The sequence below is a fragment of the Neofelis nebulosa genome, chromosome 5, assembly GCF_028018385.1.
Source record: "Neofelis nebulosa isolate mNeoNeb1 chromosome 5, mNeoNeb1.pri, whole genome shotgun sequence".
In the NCBI taxonomy this organism is placed as follows: Eukaryota; Metazoa; Chordata; class Mammalia; order Carnivora; family Felidae; genus Neofelis; species Neofelis nebulosa.
The window spans coordinates 5075026-5095611 of record NC_080786.1 but is presented as its reverse complement, the minus strand read 5'-3'; the positions used below and the strand labels follow the sequence as shown (position 1 = coordinate 5095611).

Genomic DNA, 20586 nt, shown 5'->3' with positions numbered 1-20586 from the left:
ATCATGAGATGCATTGGGCCACTAGGTTAGAAGAATGTGTGTTGAATAAGAGAGTTGGTGGATCTGGGTTCCCATCTGTTTTGTCGTTAACTGGTTGCGTGATATGCCATGAAGCCTGGCCTCGTTTGTCTCTGTTTCTAATTGGTTTGAGTGAGGATAATATTTGTCACATCTTTCTTTCTTTCTTTCTTTCTTTCTTTCTTTCTTTCTTTCTTTCTTCTTCTTTTTTTTTTTTATAATTTCTTTATTTTTTAAATTTACATCCAAGTTAGTTGGCATCTAGTGCAACAATGATTTTGGGAGTATATTCCTTAATGCCCCTGACACATTGAGCCCATTCCCCCTCCCACCACCCCTCCAGCAACCCTCTGTTTGTTCTCCATATTGAAGAGTCGCTTATGTTTTGTCCCCCCTCCCTGTTATATTAGTTTTGCTTCCCTTCCCTTATGTTCATCTTGTTTGTATCTTAACATGCCTCATATGATGTCACATCTTTCTTAAGGGAAGTGAGTTTTGTTTTTTTTTTAACTTTTTTGAGCTTCTATTTCTTCCTAAGTGGAGATAATAGGCAGTGCCTTGTCAGTATGTTTGAGGGATTAAATATTAGCACATATCACTGGGCTTCACATATAGAAGAGCTAAGTGAGTATTAGCTCACATTATACTGCTTAACCCTTGGGGCATTGAGTTTATAGGTGAACTTAAAATGATTGCTGCTTCAGTCAATTATATAGGACTTTTACTTTGAAAGTGCCTCTCTTTCTTTTTTCTTTTTTAAAAAGTTTATTTATTTTGAGAGAGAGAGAGAGAGAGAGAGAGAGAGAGAGAGTGTGTGTGTGTGTATGTGTGAGCAGGGGAGGGGCAGAGAGAGAGGGGGAGAGAGAATCCCAGGTAGGCTCTTCACTGTCAGAGTGGGGCTCTAACCCACAAACCATGAGATCATGACTTGAGCCTAAGTCAAGAGTCGGAGGCTCAACTGACTGAGCCACCCTGGTGCCGAGAATGCCTCTCGTTCTGATATCTTTAATTTACCATTTGTTTATGTGTGGTCCTAAATGGAGGACCTTTTCCCAAATGTTCTAGACTCTGCCTGGGTTAAAATTTCTAAACTGTGGAACTTTCTTTCAGGCGACCCCATTGTTTTGCAAAGTTTCTTGCCCTGTTTCGATCATATTTTTACTACTGGATTCTCAACAGAAGTGTGGCAATCTGTAATAGAAAAGTTGGCAAAGAAAGGATTATGGCACGTAAGTAAAAGGAGATGACTCTCTTGTGGGAAAAGCACATTCTTGATCAAACAGATTCTTTCTGCTGGCACTGGGGAGGGGGATTGTAATTTATTATTTGTTTATCTTGATGCCAAAATAACTTTTTAACTGACACATCATTAAAAATGGAAAGTCACTGAGGTATATTAATTAGCCAGTTTTTTTTTTTTAAGATAGGAAACGTATTCAGAACACCTATAATAACATTAGCTAACGTGTATCACCCTCTCTCCTTGCCCTGTGTCTCCATGGTTATCATAGAAGTGTAAAGTCCAGATGCCAATGGTAATATGGAATGAGGAAAATAAATTTTGGAATGTTCATCTTCATATAATCTTTTTTTAATGTTTACTTATTCATTTTGAGAGAGAGAGAGAGGGAGTACGCGAGCAGGGGAAGGGCAGCAAAGGAGGGAGAGAGAGAGAATCCCACACAGACTCCACGCTATGACTCCCTCCCGATGTGGGGCTCGAACTCACAAACCGTGAGCTCATGACCTGGGCCAGAATCAAGAATCGGACACTTAACCAACCGAGCCATCCAGGTGCCCTCATGCAATCTCTTCTATATTGCATTTGCTAGTGTGGGCTCAGGAGACCTGCCTGTGCTGCCCCCAGCGCTTCTGTGTAGGCTTAAGGGACCGCTGCCCGCAGGTAGCAGTGAGGCTGCAGAAGCCGGCCCGAGGCGGGGAATCCGTGGAAGGGATTCCCGGTGCCCAGTGCACCCGCAGCCTGGGCTTTGGTGTGACACAGATGCCTCCTCGAATCATCATCTTCCACTTTCTGTTTTGGACCAATTATTTCCCCTCTGGGCCTCATTTCCGCGTTTGTAAGTTTCAGGATATAAACTTACTCCCTCGGGGCTTTGGTGAAGTTTAGAAATACCGGAGCAAGAACGCCTAATAATAATATTAGCTAATGCTTGTCAGGGGCTTATGATGTGCCAGGCACTGAGCTAATGGAGCTTCATGGTAGCTGGCTGTGTTACGTGCCCAGTGCATAGTTGTCATTGATGGTGGCCTCTCCGTGCTCGTGAAAAGAGGCAGCCGTGGATGGGAGTTAGGTCAGGAAGGGCCTGCTGGGCTTTCTAAAGCCTGGCAGTCCAGAAAAGTCACTAAAAGCCAGGGCAAGCCGTAAAGACTCTAGAGCCAGGCAGGGCGAATGACTTTAGAAGACAGAATTCTTCAATTTTTAGAAAGCTCATGGATTCCACTGGAAATCTAATGAAATCTATGGGGTTCTCTTTGTATACATAGTTTCAGGGGGTTCATGGGACATCCCCTAAAATCCAGCCACGAGTTCCCTGGAACTCAGTCCCATATTCCAAGGTCTTGAGAAAGCAGGTAGGTAGGGAAGGGAAGGCCCAAGAAGGCAGCCCAAGGGGCAGGTGCACTTGGTCCAATACCCCAGCAGTGGGGCCCAGGTCATTTTCACATATTGGAAACAGAGACCAAAAAAAAAAAAAAAAAAAAAAAAAGCCGGGTCAGCAATCAGGATTGTTAGAACCCTGAGTATGTCATCTGAGATTGGGGCCTGTGTGTTCAGGGTGAGCAGTAAAGAGAGGGCAGCAGGCTGAAGGAACCTGGAAACAAGATGTGGCCATAGGCTCAGTCCCTGTGGTCCCCATGTCCACTGGGCATACACGAGGGAGACTGATGCGGAGCCCGGGTCCCCAGTCATGGCCATATTGGGATGAGATGCTTGTAAAAGATGGGATTCCTCTGCTTGCTCGGCTTTCAGGATTTTGCAGAGAATCACTTTTTTACCCACTCTGCCCTCGGCAATGCTGCTTAACGTCAGCTGCTCCCGTCTGCAGCAGGCTTTGAGGAAATGTGGAGACAGCTTAGCTGTCAGCAGGAGCAGGACATCGGCCAGACGGAAGGACTTCGATTATCATGGCTCAGGCTGTAAAGCTTGGCACGTAACTTAAAAAGAGCGACAGGGTTGGGGCGCCTGGGTGGCTCAGCTGGTTAAGCATCTGACTTCGGCTCAGGTCATGATCTCACAGTTCGTGAGTTCGAGCCTCGCATCAGGCTGTCTGCTGTCATCACAGAGCGTGCTTCATATCCTCTGTCCCCATCTCTCTCTGCCCCTCCCCCGGCTTGTGCTCGCTCTGTCTCTCTCTGAAAAACAAATAAACATTTAAAAAAGAGAGAGAGAGAGAGATAGGGCTGGAGGGTATTTTGTTTTGGTTTTTGCTTGTTTGTTTTCACCCCGAAGGTAACGTTTGTTCCAATAACCTACGTGGAGAGCATTATTATTCCAGGTTTTTCTCTTTCTCCCTTCTCACCAGTCGTTCCTACTTCTGTCAGCGAGAAAGGACCGGCTACCCCGAAATATCCATGTCCCAGAGTTATCACTGAAGAGTCTCTTTGAGGTGAGGTGCCTTCTTGAAACATACGGTTTTAAGTCAGGCCACTTGGGGCTTGTATTTGGGACCTCTGCTTGTATAAGGGGACTTCAGCTGCCTCACTGCATATCGGTTGTGTATAATGATCTCAGGCGTGGGCCACAGCGAATCTAGGTTTTGCTGATCCCAAATTTTATGAGTGAAGGGGTTTGACGTTTAATATTGATGTAGTGACTTCCATGATTCTTCCTTTGTGTTTTTCTTCCCCCCCAGAAATATGTCTTCATTGGGCTTTACGAGAATATGGAACAGGTGCCCAAGCTAGTGCAGTGGCTCGTCTCCATCGGTGTGAGTATCGAGACGATAGGACCATACCCTCTTCATGCCCTCATGCGGCTCTGTATCCAAGCAAGTGAGTGTTCTTCTGGTTCACCCCACCCAAGCCGCCCTCCCGGCTCTGAGCTCCGAGCTCTGCTGAATTTAGCCGCTTGAATTTAGCCACTTGAAGGTGGCATGTTCAAACGATTTGAATATTCAAATGGTTTGATTATTCAGATGAATAAAGGCAGCAGGGAGATAGCATTGTTTGGTTTTGGTTTTAAAACGTTTTATTTTTTTTATCTTACAGAGAGAGAGGGTGCGAGCAGGGGGAGAGGGGCAGAGGGAGAGACAGAGAGAGGGAGAGAGAGAATGCCAAGCAAGCTCCAGGCTGTGAGTACAGAGTCCGATGCGGGGCCCGAACTCACGAGCCGTGAGATCATGACCTGAGCCGAAGTCAAACGCTCAACTGACTGAGCCACCCGGGCTCCCCAGACAGCCTTGTTTTTATTTCGCCCGGGACCTAGTAGCTACAGGGGCCCAAGCTGAAAGGATTCTGTGTTCCTAGACAGATCCTGGCAGCACAGGGGCACTGAGACCGGAGGAGCGACCTTGGGACAGACAGCCTTTGCTGGGCGGAGCTCCCCGAGCCGCGGAAGGCGCGTGTGGTCTTTCCCCTTGTTCGGGTTCATTTTCTCTCTAGCCGGAGAGTCGACCGCTTCAACACTCTTCAACACTGGCTGTTGTTGATAGCATCTGCTGTGGTTCTTTTAAAGGACTCCGATTTTCATAGAATTCTTTTTTTTTTTTTTTTTTAAGTCTTCACCACTTGGCTATAGGAGTTCAATTTGAAAATATTTAAATTTTATCATTCACACGCACGCACACACAAGATAAAAGCTTGTTTTTCTTTTCCAAGCATGTATGGCACCAGAGTTAGACATTTACCCATACTGTTTTAGAGCCAGAAGAGGCAAGAGAATTGTCTAGACAGTCTTCCTCTTCTAGGCTGGATTGCCTTCCTGGGAATGAAGGAGTGAGGTGGGTGGGCAGGGCCTCCAAGACCTGGGCCCCCACTTTCCTTTAACCAGATTTCCATTTCATGTACTGTGGAGTCCATGAAATGTTTTATTCTTGCGCAGGGACTGGTGGATCAAACATTTAAAAGTAAAGTCTGACTAAAAGCAATTTGGTCCAATCCTCCCAGTTTTTTTAATTTTTACTTTTGATTTTTGAAGGGCAGAGTGGGAGAGAGAGAGAATCTTGAGCAGGTTCCACGCTCCGTGTGGAGTCCAGTTCTGGGCTCGATCCCACGACCGTGGGATCACGACCTGAGCTGAAAGCAAACGTTGGACGCTCGACCGACGGAGCCAACCGGGTGCCCCCAGTCCTCCCAGTTTTAAACTAGGAATCTGGAGCCCAGAGAAGTGTGCCTCTGGTTGTGAAAGTCATGATTCCCCGCTGTGTCTGCTCTTTACGTTAGCTCCCATGAGTACAGGCACGTGTCAATATGATCAAGCGTTCAAGGTTATCCCTGATTTGTTTCTCAGAGGAAAACTCTGACGTGGTGACAAACCGTGTTCAAAGAGTTGGCAGAAGTGTGTGGCTTTCCTTGATCCCAGGAGCTCCAAGGAAGGAACTTGGGAAAATAACTTTTAAATATATGTCCCATCGGGGCTTCTGGGTGGCTCAGTCAGTTGAGCGTCCGACTCTTGACTTCAGCTCAGGTTATGATCTCACAGTCATGGGATCAAGCCCCGCACCGGGTGCCCAGCTGAGTGCCCTTGAGCCTGCTTGAGATTCTCTCCCTCTCTTTCTGCCCCTCCCTTGCTTGCATGTGCGCTCATGCACATGCACTGTCTCTCGAAATAAATAAACATTAAAAAATATTAACAGTCTTGATTAACAGTCTTATTAGCAGTATTGATTAGGGTAACCTTTTCGGATACTGACCTGCTTTCTGACACGGGCACTGTTGCCTCTTTACTGGAGGCCTCTTTACGACTAGTGCTCCCATCCCCACCTGCTGTTCCACAGCTGCCTCCTTGGCCAGAGAGCTGCTCTTGGCCAATCAGCCCCCCATTCTCTGGAGGCGCTCCCCCCTCAACCACACTCCCTCCCTAGAGGTGTTCTGGAGCTCTTGACTGACTGACACAAAGGTTAGCCCCTGCCTCCTCGTGGGTCAACACCGTGGTGCAGCTCACGCTGCAGAGCTCCCTGTGGGGTCAGGCTGAGGCCGACTCAGGGGAGACCACATCTCTGCTCACCTCCTTCCCCTGCCCCGCCCTGCGTCCCTCACGCTCTTTCTCCTGAGCTCCCTGTCAACAACTCACACGTACAAGAACCCTGGTCTCGGGCTCTGCTGCTCGGAAATCTGGCTGAAGTTAGAACTCGTCCTTTTAGTTTACAAACTCTGTGTCTCCCATTCTCGTGGTGAGTGGCACACGTGTGTCGGAGTCCCCATTTGGCTCCCTCAGGACGGTACGTGTCGATGTGCTTTCAGATTGGTTTTCTGTGTGTGGAAAATAACATCAGGAACTCATTTTAATTCCCTTCAGAGGAAAACCATCTCTTCAGGTGGTTGATGGACCACAAGCCCGAGTGGAAAGGCCGCATCAACCAGAAGGACGGGGATGGTTGCACTGTTCTCCACATCGTTGCCGCGGCTCACTACCCAGGATACCTCATCAAACGTAAGTGGCGACACCAGGCTGGAGGGGGTGCTGTGGGCTGGATGACCTCAGGCGTTAGAGAGCCTGACCACACGTTTTTACCCTTTTCCTCCTGGGATGGGCTCAAGAGGGCTAAACCTTTTGTCGACCTAAGCATGCCTGGGAGGGCAGGCTATATGCAGGAAAGATGCGGGTCAAGGGAAGGAAGATGGGCTGGGGTCCCCATGCTCTTTGGGCTTCGATGGCTTCTGTGGGGTTGAATGTCTCCGGGATATGGGCCTCTGGCTGCCCTGTTCCTTCCCTCATCACACAGTTACTATAAGCGCTTTATTTTATGCCAAATCTACGCTAACGAGCCAGACCACAGAAGTGGTCCTGCTTCCTGGCCACTTAGAATCGAACGCGGGGATCGCATCCTCCATACCTGCCAAGGCCAGACAGGCCACGAGGAAGAGTGAGGCTCGTGCATGCAAGGATGAAGTTGATTCTTTTTTTTTTTTAATGTACTTTTTTAATGTTTATTTTTGAGACAGAGAGAGACAGAGCACGAGCGAGGGAGGGCGGGGCAGAAAGAGACACACACACACAGAATCCGTAACAGGCTCCAGGCTCTGAGCTGTCAGCACAGAGCCCGATGCGGGGCTCGAACCCATGAACGGTGAGATCATGACCTGAGCCGAAGTCGGACGCTCAACCGACTGAGCCACCCAGGCGCCCCCTGGAAAGATGGATTTTTAAAAAAATAAGACAACTCAAGATTATAAAATGTCTGCTCAAAATTAAACGTGCCTGTGGACTAGACGCAGCCTGGAGGGCTCTGGTTGGGGACGTCCCGGGCACTTGTAGTCTTTTTTCCTCAACGTGTCCCAGGGAAGCCCAGCGAGGATTGTTTCTCTAATGCCATCCCCAAAGAACTGCGTCCCAGGAACCCACATCTGGGGAAACGGAGAAAGGGTGTGCTACAGATACTGTTTGGAGCTTTATCGAAATATAATTCAGATGCCATATAATTCACCTGTTTCAAGGGTCCGATTGCCTGTTTTTAGCACATTCACAGTGTTATGCAACCATCACCACGATCAGTTAGAAAACATTCTCATCGTCTCCAAAAGAAACCGCGGATCCATCAACAGTCATTTCCCATTTCTCCCTACCTCTCCAGCCCTAAGCAACCACTAACCTACTTTCTGTGCCCGTGGACTTCCCTCTTCCGGACATCTCATACAAATGGAACCATACAGTCTCGTGACTGGCTTCTGTCACTGAGCATGCTCTCGATGTTCACCTTGTAGCATGTATCAGGACTTCATTCCTTATTATTGCCAAATAATACCCCGTTGTGTAGGTAAACCACATCTTATTTACCCATTCATCAGTGGATGGGCCCGTGTCTTGTTTCCACCCTTCGGCTATTACGAATAATGCTGCTATGAACTTTTGTGTATGTGTTTTTGTGTTGGAATATATTTCCATTTTTCTTAGGTAGATACCTAGGAGTGGTATTGCCAGACCATACGGTAACCATGTTGAATCCCTTCAGGAACTGCCAGACTGTTTTCCAAAGTGGCTACACCATTTTATACTCCCACCAGTAACGCACAAAAGTTCTCATTTTTCTAAACCCTTGCCGGCACTTGTTATTGTCTTTTTTGGTGTCCTGTGTATTTTACTACCTTCTTCTCTTGTCCAGATCCAGTCCTACGCTTCCCCAGCCTCCCCTTCTCTTCTCTTTGTCTCTCTGCAGAAGGGGATCCCTCCCCTCTGTTCCTCTGCCGCCCAATGTATCTCTCCCAGTTTGCAGTCACCCACTTATGGCCCACCAGTTTGTCCTGGTAGGTCCCTGGAGGCATCTCTGTCACTTTGCTACCCGGGGTCTTGCAGTTCAAAGTCCTTTGGACTCAACACTGCTGTGTTCGAGAGACGAGGGAACTTCGGATCCCCCTACTTCTCCGCCATGTAGGATCGCTTCCTATTTTAGTACCTTCTTAAAGGCAATGGTATCCTGGCAAATGTTTGACAAGTGGGTTCTTCAGAAGGAAAAGCCCTGAATTGTGGTGTTTGCCAATTTTCTTGGTGTAAATACACCAAGACTTGGTGCCCCGAGTTTTTTTTGTTTTTTTTTTTTTTAATTTTTTTTTTTTCAACGTTTTTTATTTATTTTTGGGACAGAGAGAGACAGAGCATGAACGGGGAGGGGCAGAGAGAGAGGGAGACACAGAATCAGAAACAAGCTCCAGGCTCCGAGCCATCAGCCCAGAGCCTGACGCGGGGCTCGAACTCACAGACCGCGAGATCGTGACCTGGCTGAAGTCGGACGCTTAACCGACTGCGCCACCCAGGCGCCCCCCGAGTTTTGTTTTTAATGTAACCTATTTATCGTAAGTTTAAATGGCTATGTTGATCAACCATCTTGTAACATTTCTAGACATTCGACTACTGGCCCTTGTGGACTAGGGTGATCTGGTTCCAGCTAATGATAATTACCCTGGTAATTTATGGTTAATGTCTGTCCAATCACTGTGCTCTCCTTACACATCCCTACTCTGAAAATGCCCCCCCCCCCAAAAAAAGTATTTCCAGACAGGACTTTTCAGTTTGCAAAGAAACACAGCTCCAAGTCTCCTGAAATCCAGGTGGTTTGCTCAGTGTGGGGTATTTTACATGCATGGAGCGCCTCGGGTGCCAACTCTCTGCATTGATAACTTGGCAAGCATTTCCTTTCCTGGGACTTATACAAGGACTGTCCAGTACAAGCATAATGAGAGCCACATATAACATTTTAAATTTTCTGGTAGTCATATGAAAAAGTAAAGGCAAAACAAGTGAAACTAATTTTCGTCATGTATGTTATTTAACCCATCTATCCGACGTGCGTTATCCAATAGATGTTATTTAGCCCATCCAATATATGTTTATATATATTTAGCCTATGTATTTAGCCAATATATATAGCCTATATATATATAGGCCAGTATACTTAGCCTATCCAATAGATGTTATTTAGCCCATCCAATATATGTTTATATATGTTTAGCCTATGTATTTAGCCAATATATATAGCCTATATATATATAAGCCAGTATATTTAGCCTATCCAATATATGTTATTTAGCCCATCTATCCAGCATATGATCGCTCACATCTCAGTGCAGACTAGCCACATCTCAAGTGCTCAGTAGCCATCTGTGCCTCACGGCTGCCATATGGAACGGCAGAACTTTATACTGTTTCTTACAAAGGCAGAAACCTTCGGACTTTCTGCAACATGGGAGAATAAGCACGTGAAGTAAAGAGAGGCTCCTTTCTCCATGCAGGTGTAAACATGGGCTGTCCCCCGGGCATTGCCAAATGAGGCTTCACTACTCTTGCAGGATGCTTCTCTTTTTCATCAAAGAAGCTTTTTTTTTTTTTTTTAAATCTTCAATTTCAACTAATTTTAGACATACAGAAAAGAGGCAAAAATAGTTCAGAGAGTTTCTGTATACCCTCCCTCAGCTTCCCTTAATCTTAGCATGTTACGTGTCAGAGTTTGATTGTCAAAATCAAGAAGTTAATTTTGACAGAATGCTATCAACATACACAGACCTCATGCGAATTTCACCCCTGTTTTCATGAATGCCCTTTTTCCGTTCGGAGACCTGTACCTCACTTCCTTGTCGGGGCTCCCTAGTATCCTCCAGTCTTTGACAGTTCCTCGGGCTTCTGTTATCTTGACCCTTTTGAAGAGTACTGGTCAGTCGTTTTGTAGATGATCTATCAGTTTGAGTTTGTTTGATGCTTTCTCATCATTGGAATAAAGTCAGGCATTTTTGGTAAGAATTCTACGGAAATAATTTTGTGTTCTTCTCAGCATTATATCCAAGAGTTCGTGATGGCAGTATGTCCTGTGACGTTAGCCTTGATTGGCTGGTTAAGTTGTGATCTGTGGGACTTCTCCATTGTGAAGTTACCATCTTTCCTTTCATAGTTGTTAAATACCTTGTAGGAGATAATGTGAACTCTCCAAATACCGTCTATGCAAATACTGTTTCCCTTTAAACTTTTGCACACTAATTTTAGTATCCATTGGTGGATCTTGTCAGCATCAACTATTACTGTGACCTTTGGTTAATGTTGATTTTTAATTTTCTTCTTTCCTTCTACATTTATTACTTGGGATTCTTTTGCTATGAAGAGCTATCTCTTCGATATATGTATGTATGTATGTGTATTTTAATATGGACTCATGGATATTTATTCTATGGGATAAAATCTAATACTATCATTATTTATTTTGTTGCCCAAGTTGTTCCAGCTGTGGCCATGAGGCACTCTTTCCTTCGGATTGGCTTCTGTGTTCCTTTGACGAGCCCTATCATACCTCTGATTGCAGACCAACACCATGGTCATTTAGCCTTTTAAAATTTGTGACCGCTCTCTTCTACAATATATTTACTTATGTGCTCACTTTTATGAGTTTCAGACCTGCTATCCCATGCCTCTTTGAGAAACACATCCACTAACTAGATTTATGTTTGTTTTATGTTCATTTTATGTTTGTCTGTGTTCAGTTCTTTTTGTCTTCAACTTTACGGCATCCAGTCAAGATATTAAGTTCTTTTCCTCCCCACCCTATTCACTGTAGGTATGCAGCTCATTTGTAGTACCCCGAGGATTATTTTTTCAGTGTTTGCATTTCATTTTAGGGTTCTTCTCATGTCCTGATTGGTTTTGTTTATGTTTTGGTATGTGAAAGGCACATATGTGAAACATTATTATGGTTCTAGGAGTCTGAACTTTACAAAAAGATATACTCAGAGAAGGGTCATTTCCTCCTCCTCTCTTGACACCCTCAGTTCCCAATTCCCCCCTGCTTTCTGCCCCTCTCCCATCCGCTCCCTGTAAGCGATCAGTTTCTTTTATATCAGGCCTATTTTTTCTGGATTCCCTTTGCAGTGATGGGCAGATACACGTGTATTTTCTTACATCTCCTTTTTTACATGGAGGGTCCCCTTCTACAGATACTGTTTGGCACCTGGCTTTTTTTTTTTCCATTAACAGTTATGTCCTGAAGGTCACCCCGTATCATAAGTGCATATTTAGTTCTGTTAGATATAGTCAGATTTCCATCTGGAAGGACTGTGTCAATTTGCACAACTACCTGCCATGTATGCGTCTTTCCCCACAGATTCACCAACAGAATTTGTTGTTGGATTTCTAAATTTCTTCTGGTCTGAGAGGTAAAACTTGGTATCTCAAGGTTGTTTACCTTCTAATTATGTATGAGTTTGGATGTTGAAAAATACATTTGAGAACCATTTATACACACACACACACACACACACACACATATATACACACACATACTTTTTTTTTTTTTTGTGAGTTATATGTTCATGTCTGTTTCCCCTTTTTCCATAGAATTTTTGGTCTTTTGCCCTCAATTTTTAAGAATTCTTTGTTCATTAGCTCTTTGTCTATGGTATAAGATATGAATTTTTTTCTCCCAGTTTTTCAGTTGTCTTCTGCCTTCTTTTTTTTGTCATGCAAATTTGGTTCTTTTTATGTAGTCAAATTTATTTTGACTGATTGATTGATCAGTCAATTTGATTGTCAGTTTGATTGATTTCTTGCTTCTGTATTTGGCGTCAGAGTTAGAAAATCTTTACCTGCATCAAAGTTAAAGACTTCTGTTTTTTTCTAGTACCTGTATGGTCTCTTTCTTTCTTTTTTTTTTTTTTAAGTTTCTTTTCTATTTATTTGAGAGAGAGATAGAGCATGAGCGGGGGAAGGTCAGAATGAGAGGGAGAGAGAATCCACACTCTTAGCATGGAGCACAACGCGAGGCTCAATCCCACGACCATGAAATCATGACCTGAGCTGAAATCAAGAGTCAGATGCTTAACTGGCTGGGCCAGCCAGGTGCCTGGTTTCCTTTTTGACATTTAGATCCTTGGTCCATTGGAGTTTACCATTTTCCAGACGTCCACTTATTTGTCTCAGCGTTATTTATTTATTTTATTTATTTTTCGGCATCATTTATTTTTAAAGTGTGCAAGACCTCAGGGATTTGAGATGCCACTAATTCTGAACTTTCTCTCCTGGTCTACTAGTCTCTTTGCCTGTTCGTAGAGGCTTCTTTGAATCACCTTTCAAAAACTAGTTTAAAAATTAAAAGTACGCTTCACACCGAGATGGCTGAGATATAAAAAGATGACAGGAACTTATTGACGAGGATGTGGAAAAATTGGGAATAAAAAATGGTGCACCTGCTTTGCAAAAAAGTCTGGCAGTACTCACGTCACCATATGATCTGGCAATGTTACCCCTAGGTATATGCCTCATGGAAATGAAAACGTAATCCAGCAAAAACTTGCCCGTGAAGGTTTATAGCAGCCTTATGAGATAAGAGCCAAAATAGTTCAGGCAACCCAAATCTCCATCAATTGCTGAATGGACAAAAAAAGGCAGTACATCCATACAGTGCAATATTATTCAGCCATAAAAAAGAAGGAAATATTGATACATGCTACAACATGGATGAACCTTGAAACATTATGCTGAGTTCGAGCCCCGCGTCGGGCTCTGTGCTGACAGCTCAGAGCCTGGAGCCTGTTTCAGATTCTGTCTCCCTCTCTCTCTGCCCCTCCCCCTCTCATGCTCTGTCTCTCTCTGTCTCAGAAATAAACATTAAAAAATTAAAAAAAAAAAAGAAACATTATGCTGAATAAAAGAAACCAGACACAAAAGACCACATACTGCACGATCGCATTTATATGAAATGTCCGGAATAAGGAAATCCCTAGAGACAGAATCAGATTCCACGTTGCCCCTGGGGGTGGGACAGGGGAAATATGGAGTGACTGCTAATGCATATAAGGTTTCTTTTTGGGGGGATGAAATGTTTTGGAACTGGATAGTGGTGATGGTTACACAACTTCATAAATACACAGAAACCCACTAAATTGTACACTTTAAAAAGGATGAATTTTATGGTATGTTCAATCAAAAAATATTTTAAGGGGCACATGGGTGGCTCAGTCTGTTAAGCGTCCGACTTCGGCTCAGGTCATGATCTCACGGTTCGTGAGTTCGAGCCCCGCATGAGGCTCTGTGCTGACAGCTCAGAGCCTGGAGCCTGCTTCGGATTCTGTGTCTCTCTGCCTCTCTCCCACTCACACTCTGTCTCTCTTTCAAGAATAAATAAACATTTAAAAATATTTAAAAAATATTTTAAAAGCAAAAAAGAAAATTGAAAGGCATGCTCTTGGTTGAAAAGAAATCCAAACATTTAAAAAAGATATGTGATCAAAAGTAAATTCTCTTTCACAAAGTCAGCTACCAAGCATTTTTTCGTGAGTCTTGCCGGGATATATACATGTGTGTACCTGTGTGTACATGTGCGTGTGTGTGTGTGTGTATCCAATTTTTATTTTCCTGCTTTAAATATGAATGTGGGCATACTCTACATTTTATTGAGTAATTTGCTTTTTCCCTGAACAATATCTTGGCCATTTTCCCCTAATAGTAACTGCATAGCTATTTCATTTTTTTTTTTAACAGCTCACAGTTTTTTCTGACATGGCTATACTTCACTGATGGGTGTGTAAATGGTTTTCAGTTATTTTGCTACCGAAAATAAAACTCAGAGAATATTTTCCTACATACATCTTTGTGCACTGGTGGGAATGTATCTGTAGGATTATTTCCTAGTTGAGGGATTGTTTGTTCAAAGAATTGTACATTTTATTTATTTGGATGACTCTCATTTTATTTAAATTTTAAATAGATTACATTCACAACTCAAACGATACAAAAAGTATTGAGAGTCTTTGTCCTTTAGCCTTAAAAACCAATGTTACCAATATCTTATGATTTTTTCCTACAAATATTCTATGAATGTATAAATAAAAACATATGTGCAACTTTAGGATGTTAGCATATTGGTATGCATCTGGCTTTTGAAAGCTATTGCTAATTTGAACCCCAGAAAGGTTGCCCCAACAGTGTATGAGTTTTCTCCATTTTTAATACTTTTTTGATACATGGAGAGTCAGGAGCTCTCCAGCGACTTTAACGTGGCCTGCATTCCAGATTCACCATTTAAAATAATTGCAGCATCATCGAGCCTCTGAAATCATCAGTTCTGTCGGCACTTTGGTGGGTGGCAGTGTTACTATGGTCTTCTTGGCTCTGGATCAATGTGGTTTGGGAGGCCCAGGAGTACAGTCTCAGGGAATTACCAGAGCCCGGCAGCAGCAGGACCCAAAGCCTAGAAGCGGTCATCTCCTACAACTGACATCAAGCCAGGCCGGGAGTCGTTGCACTGGACTTGGTTATAAGCTGCAGACGCTCCAACTGCAAGAAAGGGGATTTATTGGCTCATGTGACTCAAGAGTCCAGAGTTGGGTCCAGGTACTCCAATGGTGTTTTCAAGAATCTTTCTACCTCTCAGCTCTGCTTTCTTCTGTGTTAGGTTCCTTCTTAGGCAGGCTCTCTTTCAGTTGAAGCCAGCTGATATTAAGTTTATCTTATGCCTATTTGTCAATCGCAGCCAAAGAGGATACCTCCCCTCAGTATTTCAGCTCAAGTCCTAGGAAGGAGTCTTGGTGACTTGACGTTGGTCACATGCCCTCCATGAACCAATCAGTAGAGCCAGAAGGATGGGATGATCTTATTGGCTAGTTCTTGGTGAGGCATTTTCCCCGGAGCTGGGGCTGGGGCAGAGCTCCGGGATGGAATGATCTGGTTGTCCAGATCCCGATCAGGCGTTTGCCCCTGGATCTGGGGCTGGGGCTGGGGCCCTGGCCGAGGCCGTTGTGGAGGATGTCATGGTGGTAGAATGTGTGTCTGTCTGGTGTCTACTCACATCAAGTCAGGTAGGCTGGGAAAGGTGCTTCTCAAAGGAAAACTGGGCTGTTGTTACCAGGAGAAAGGGTAATGGGTGCTAGTCAAGTAAAAAAAAAAAAGTCTAGTGTGTCTTCAAATTTTGCCTCTTTATCTCCTTCAAGACTTGAAAACCTATGCACTTTACGTGTTTTCATGTTGACATCTAGAATTTTTTATCTGTGAGTCAAAAATGTGTAAGAAAAGGTAATTTTCAGAATCGTGTACACAGATATTTAAAAATACACCTATTCTCTCTCTCTTTCATTTGCATATACTAGAATATAAATGCTACAGCAATTTTGATGTCCTCTAACATCTGTGTAAAAAATGATGGACCAGCTCTTTAGCAGCCAAAAATATCAAATTGTTCATTCATTTTTTGGGGGGATCATATCTCTCGTTTACTTTTCAGAGAGTTTACCCTAATATAATTTATGCCTGAAAGTCTCATCAGCCGTCCAGTGATCTTCTTCTGGAACAAAAATACTTATATGGCTTTAGATTAAAAAAATTTTTTTTTCCCTGTGATTTAAAACTCTAGAGTTAGTCTCTTTTCTAGATTTAATTATTACAAAATTGCTACTCCAGGTATCAAAGCCACAGCACTCTATTAAAATCTTCTGTAACTAATTATTAAAGAGAAAAATAATAATTTCGGAGGACAGTACGAGGGGGTAGCCTGTAGTTCCTTCGAAAAGAGTCACCTGGCGGTCACCTGCTCCTCCCTTCTGTTGATACTCTGCGGGCCAGGAATTTTCACCTCCTTGGGGCAGTACATGAATTCGCGGTCAGTTCTCTAGGCTGTGTAGCAGATCCCTGTAAATGTAGTGGCTCAAAACAGCTCAGTTCTGTAGGACAGTCGTCTGATATGACGTGACTGAGTTTTCCACTAGGTGTCCCCTGAGGCTGGTGTCAAGGTACTGACGGGGCTTTGTTCTCATCTGGAATTCCGGGCCCTCTTTCGGGGTCACATGGTGGTGGCAGAAGCCGGTGCCCTGCGGTTGTAGGACTGAGGTTCTCGTTCCCTTGCTGGCTGGCAGCCAGAGGCTGCATCAGCTTCTACAGGCCCCACACATTCTTTGTCATGTGCCCCCCCCCCCCCTTCAAAGCCAGCAGGGGAGACTTTCTTTTGTGCATCACACCCCTCTCGTATTTTAATTCTTTGCCCTCTTCCTGACCTGTATACCTTTGACCTTTATGTAGTTCAGGTGGTTAGGTCAGGATAATCTCCATATCTTCAGGTCAAGTGCCTTGGGGCCTTGATTACCTGTGCGAAGTCTCATCACGTTTTGACGTTTAAAATTTTTTTAAATGTTTGTTTATTTTCAAGAGAGACAGAGACAGAGACAGAAAGCAAGCAGGGGAGGAGCAGAGAGAGGGAGACACAGAATCCGAAGCAGGCTCCAGGCTCCGAGCTGTCAGCACAGAGCCCGACGCGGGGCTCGAACTCATGAACCGTGAGATCATGACCTGAGCCGAAGTCGGACGCTTAACCGACTGAGCCACCCAGGCACCCCTGATGTTTGTTTATTTTTGAGAGAGAGAGAGACAGAGAGCAAGCAGGGGAGGGGCAGAGAGGGAGACACAGAATCCAAAGCAGGCTCCAGGCTCTGAGCTGTCAGTCCAGAGCCCGACGCGGGGCTCGAACTCCCAGACCGCGAGATCATGACCTGAGCCGAAGTCGGACGCTTAATCCACTGAGCCACCCAGGCACCCCATTACATTTATTCATTTTTGAGAGAGAGACAGAGCACAAGCGGAGGAGGGGCAGAGAGAGAGGGAGACCCAGAACCCGAAGCAGGCTCCAGGCTCCGAGCTGTCAGCACAGAGCCCAACGCGGGGCTCGAACCCACAAACTGCGTGCTGATCGATTGTGCCAGTGCAGCTGGGCAGTTGGGGGCTGTCTTAGAATTCTGCCTGCCCCAGTGAGATCCTTGATGGGTAAGAAGTTTGACTTTGTAATTTTGTCTCATTTTTGTGAATAGGAGAAGGGCAGTTGTGACTGGGGACATGGGAAAAGGGAGCTCCGTGAACAGGACGATGCCTGGATAGGTGCCTTGTCAAGGTGGTGAATTTTAGGAAAACATGGGCTTGGAAGTTGGGGATCAGGCGTTGGTTTGCTTAACTCTCTGTGCCCACATAAGTCCTTGTACCCCCAGGGCTACACCCGTTCCATTCGGAAACCTGTTGCATCCGTGACCACAGAGGCACCTTGGTGCTCGGCAAATAGATATGTCAAAGCAGCAAATGGAGCTGGCAGCCAGAGGGTTGGGTCTGGGAGGGTGGAAACAGTGACAACGAAAAGACCCTGATGCGAAAGCAATTGCCACTTTCTTCTATCCCCAGACAGGCTTCCCCCCCCCCCCTTTTTTTTTCTGGAAGAATATTCTGTTTCCCCTCTAGGGAATAAAGAAATCTGAAGTCACAGCTTGCTGTTATCCTTACAGCTGTAACTGTTGCTTAGTAACCAGATCCCCCCCCCCCCCCTCCTTGCATGTTGCCAAGGAGAGGGGAGAAAGGTAGAGAGGAGAGCACTTCTGAACCTCTTAAAAGCTATTGTCCTACCCACTCCACACAGGACTTCTCGCTCTGGGAGTTGGGTGGATTGCCCAAGGCCAGCAGTTAAGATTCTAGAAGCAGAGGGACCTTGGTCTCCTTGCCCCAGGCTGCTTGGGCAGGGAACTGGGAGGAAGAGCCTTCATGGGGACGTCTCCTTATAGAAGGAACCTCGACAATCCCCTGTTGTCGTTTTGGCCTGCTCTAGCACAAACAGAGGACGTACAGATGCTCCTGAGCTTTGGGGCAGACCCCACCTTGCTGGATCGACAGTCCCGGTCTGCCATGGATGTCCTGAAGAGGAATAAGAACTTCAAAGCCATCGAGAAAATCAACAGTCACTTGGAAAAGCTGGCCACATGTTCCAAGGACCTATCAGGTACAGCTTCCGGTGAAATAACTTTTTTGGAGGGGGGGGAGGTGCTAAAACTGGGTCTGTGATATTAGATGCGAATCACTTTATACTTTCTTAGTATATGATGATGGAGGTGAGACCCCTCAACTTTGGAAAACTTGTTTGCCTGTTTGGAAAGATACAGTAAGACAACTCTTACTTACAGAGTGTCTGTGACATTCTGGTAACTTTGCTAGGTCCGCCTTTGGGCGGTATAGGTGACTTTTTTTTTCCATGCATGCACACAGTAAAAAAAAAATACATATTCATACAAAACAGGAGATAACAAAAATGAAGCCTACTCCCCAGAAGCAACTACAGCCAACAGTTTAAAATACATTCGTATCTCTTAAACACATATGGTTTATCAGTATGGGACAGCATCTATTGACTGGCTGCCGTATCCGATGAAATGCAACAAGTTAGCCTAATTGTTGTATTTTGCCTAGTAATGTTATGTGTGTCGTTTACATTCTGCTCCTTACCGCTGAGTTTTCTGTGCTTCATCCACAGATGAATTCCTGAAATGGAATTCTAGTAAATGGCATTTACATGGTAGTGTGGTTATGTAAATGATTATGTAAATTATGTTCTGCAACTGGTAGCCTAGCTGAAGCCGTAGAAAAGAATCACCAAATGTCCCGAAAACTTTGCTCTTTAATTGTGATACTATTTAAGCATCCCGGTTTAACAAAACATATACATTATTGTGTGGATGTGTGTATTTTTCCTGGAGGAGAGACATGGATAGTAGACTCATGGAGTTTTTTGAAAATGTCTTTATGTTGTCCTTACATTGGTTGAGTATAGGCAGTGTTTTCTTGAACACAGGTATTGTGTTTTGTCGATTCTAAATTGCAGTTTCCCCCCACATTTTAACGTCTTTAAAATCGGAGTGTGTTTCACATGTGGCATGTCGATTTGGGGGCAGCTGTTTCTGGTGTGTCCGTCAGTGTGTGGGGTCTTAGATTGATAGAATATTCTGTAAAACCTTGTTCCTCCCAACTTTGGGGAAACTGTCATTGTCTTCTAGCCTCCATTTGCTACTGATTAGAAATCCGATGTCAGTCTCGTTTACTTTCCCTTCTAGGACTTTCTCTGACCTTCGAGTTTTGAAATGTCCCGGGGTATTTCTAGGTGTGGGTCCTTTTTCGTTCTTTCCGCTTGGCTCTTGTTGGCCCCTTTCAATCTAACTTTTTTTAGCACAGGGAAATTTATCTTTTAGCATTTTGTTCCCCTCCGATGCCTTTTTGGTGCTACCATTAAATGGCTGTGCTTCCTAAATTTATAACACGTCTCTCTATTTTTCCCAAGTGTTTTCTAGGTGCTTTTTCTTCCCAGATCTTTAACTTGGTCTCCAGCGTTTCTTTTATAACTCAGCTCGCTCTTTGCATATTTTAATTTGGAAACTCAGTTTTAATTTCTAGCAACTCTTGTTCTCTGATTCTTTCTTATCTATGGCAGCTCATGCTTGTTCCGCATTCGTGCCTGTTCTTGAATGGCGTTTGAGAATATTGCAAATTTCAGGGCGTCTGTGTGGCTCAGTTGGTGAAGCATCTGACTTTGGCTCAGGTTATGATCTTGCAGTTCGTGAGTTCGAGCCTCGCGTCAGGCTCTCTGCTGTCATTGCAGAGCCCGCTTTGGGTTCTCTCTCTCTCTCTCTCTCTCTCTCTCTCTCTCTCTCTCTCTCTCTCCCCCTCCCCACTGCCCCTCTTAAAAGCAAATAAGCATTAAAAAAAAAAGAATATCAAGAATTTCTTTCCTAAAAGAACGTCCTCCTCTCTTCTCTGAATTATTTGTTTCTTTGGCGGTTATTTCTCTTTTGTGCTATTGCTCTTCCTTTTTTTTTTTAAATAACAAAATTTTTTTTTAATGTTTATTTTTGAGAGAGAAAGACAGTGTGCGAACAGGGGAGGGTCAGAGAGAGAGGGAGACACAGAATCCGAAGCGGGCTCCAGGCTATCATCGCAGAGCCCGATGTGGGGCTCAAACTCACGAACCCCTGAGATTGTGACCTGAGCCGAAGTCGGAAACTCAACCAACCGAGCCCCGCTGCCCTGCCCCTGGTGCCCCGCTATTGTTCTTCCTTAATTATCTTCTGATCTTTGGATGGTTTTTGTGCATGAATGAAGAGCTAGACTGCCTAATCCTCAATAGATGG

At 44.5% G+C, this 20586-nt stretch overlaps 1 protein-coding gene across 1 annotated transcript in view; it reads left to right on the top strand.

Annotated features, from left to right (window-relative positions):
- TRANK1 (tetratricopeptide repeat and ankyrin repeat containing 1) overlaps positions 1–20586 on the top strand; it is a 100304-nt gene that overhangs the window by 29989 nt on the left and 49729 nt on the right. The window contains exons 5-9 of the mRNA XM_058729352.1: positions 1129–1247; positions 3561–3644; positions 3891–4029; positions 6494–6628; positions 18240–18410. Coding sequence (XP_058585335.1) covers positions 1129–1247; positions 3561–3644; positions 3891–4029; positions 6494–6628; positions 18240–18410 — 648 coding nt within the window. The remainder of the gene's footprint in view (positions 1–1128; positions 1248–3560; positions 3645–3890; positions 4030–6493; positions 6629–18239; positions 18411–20586) is intronic.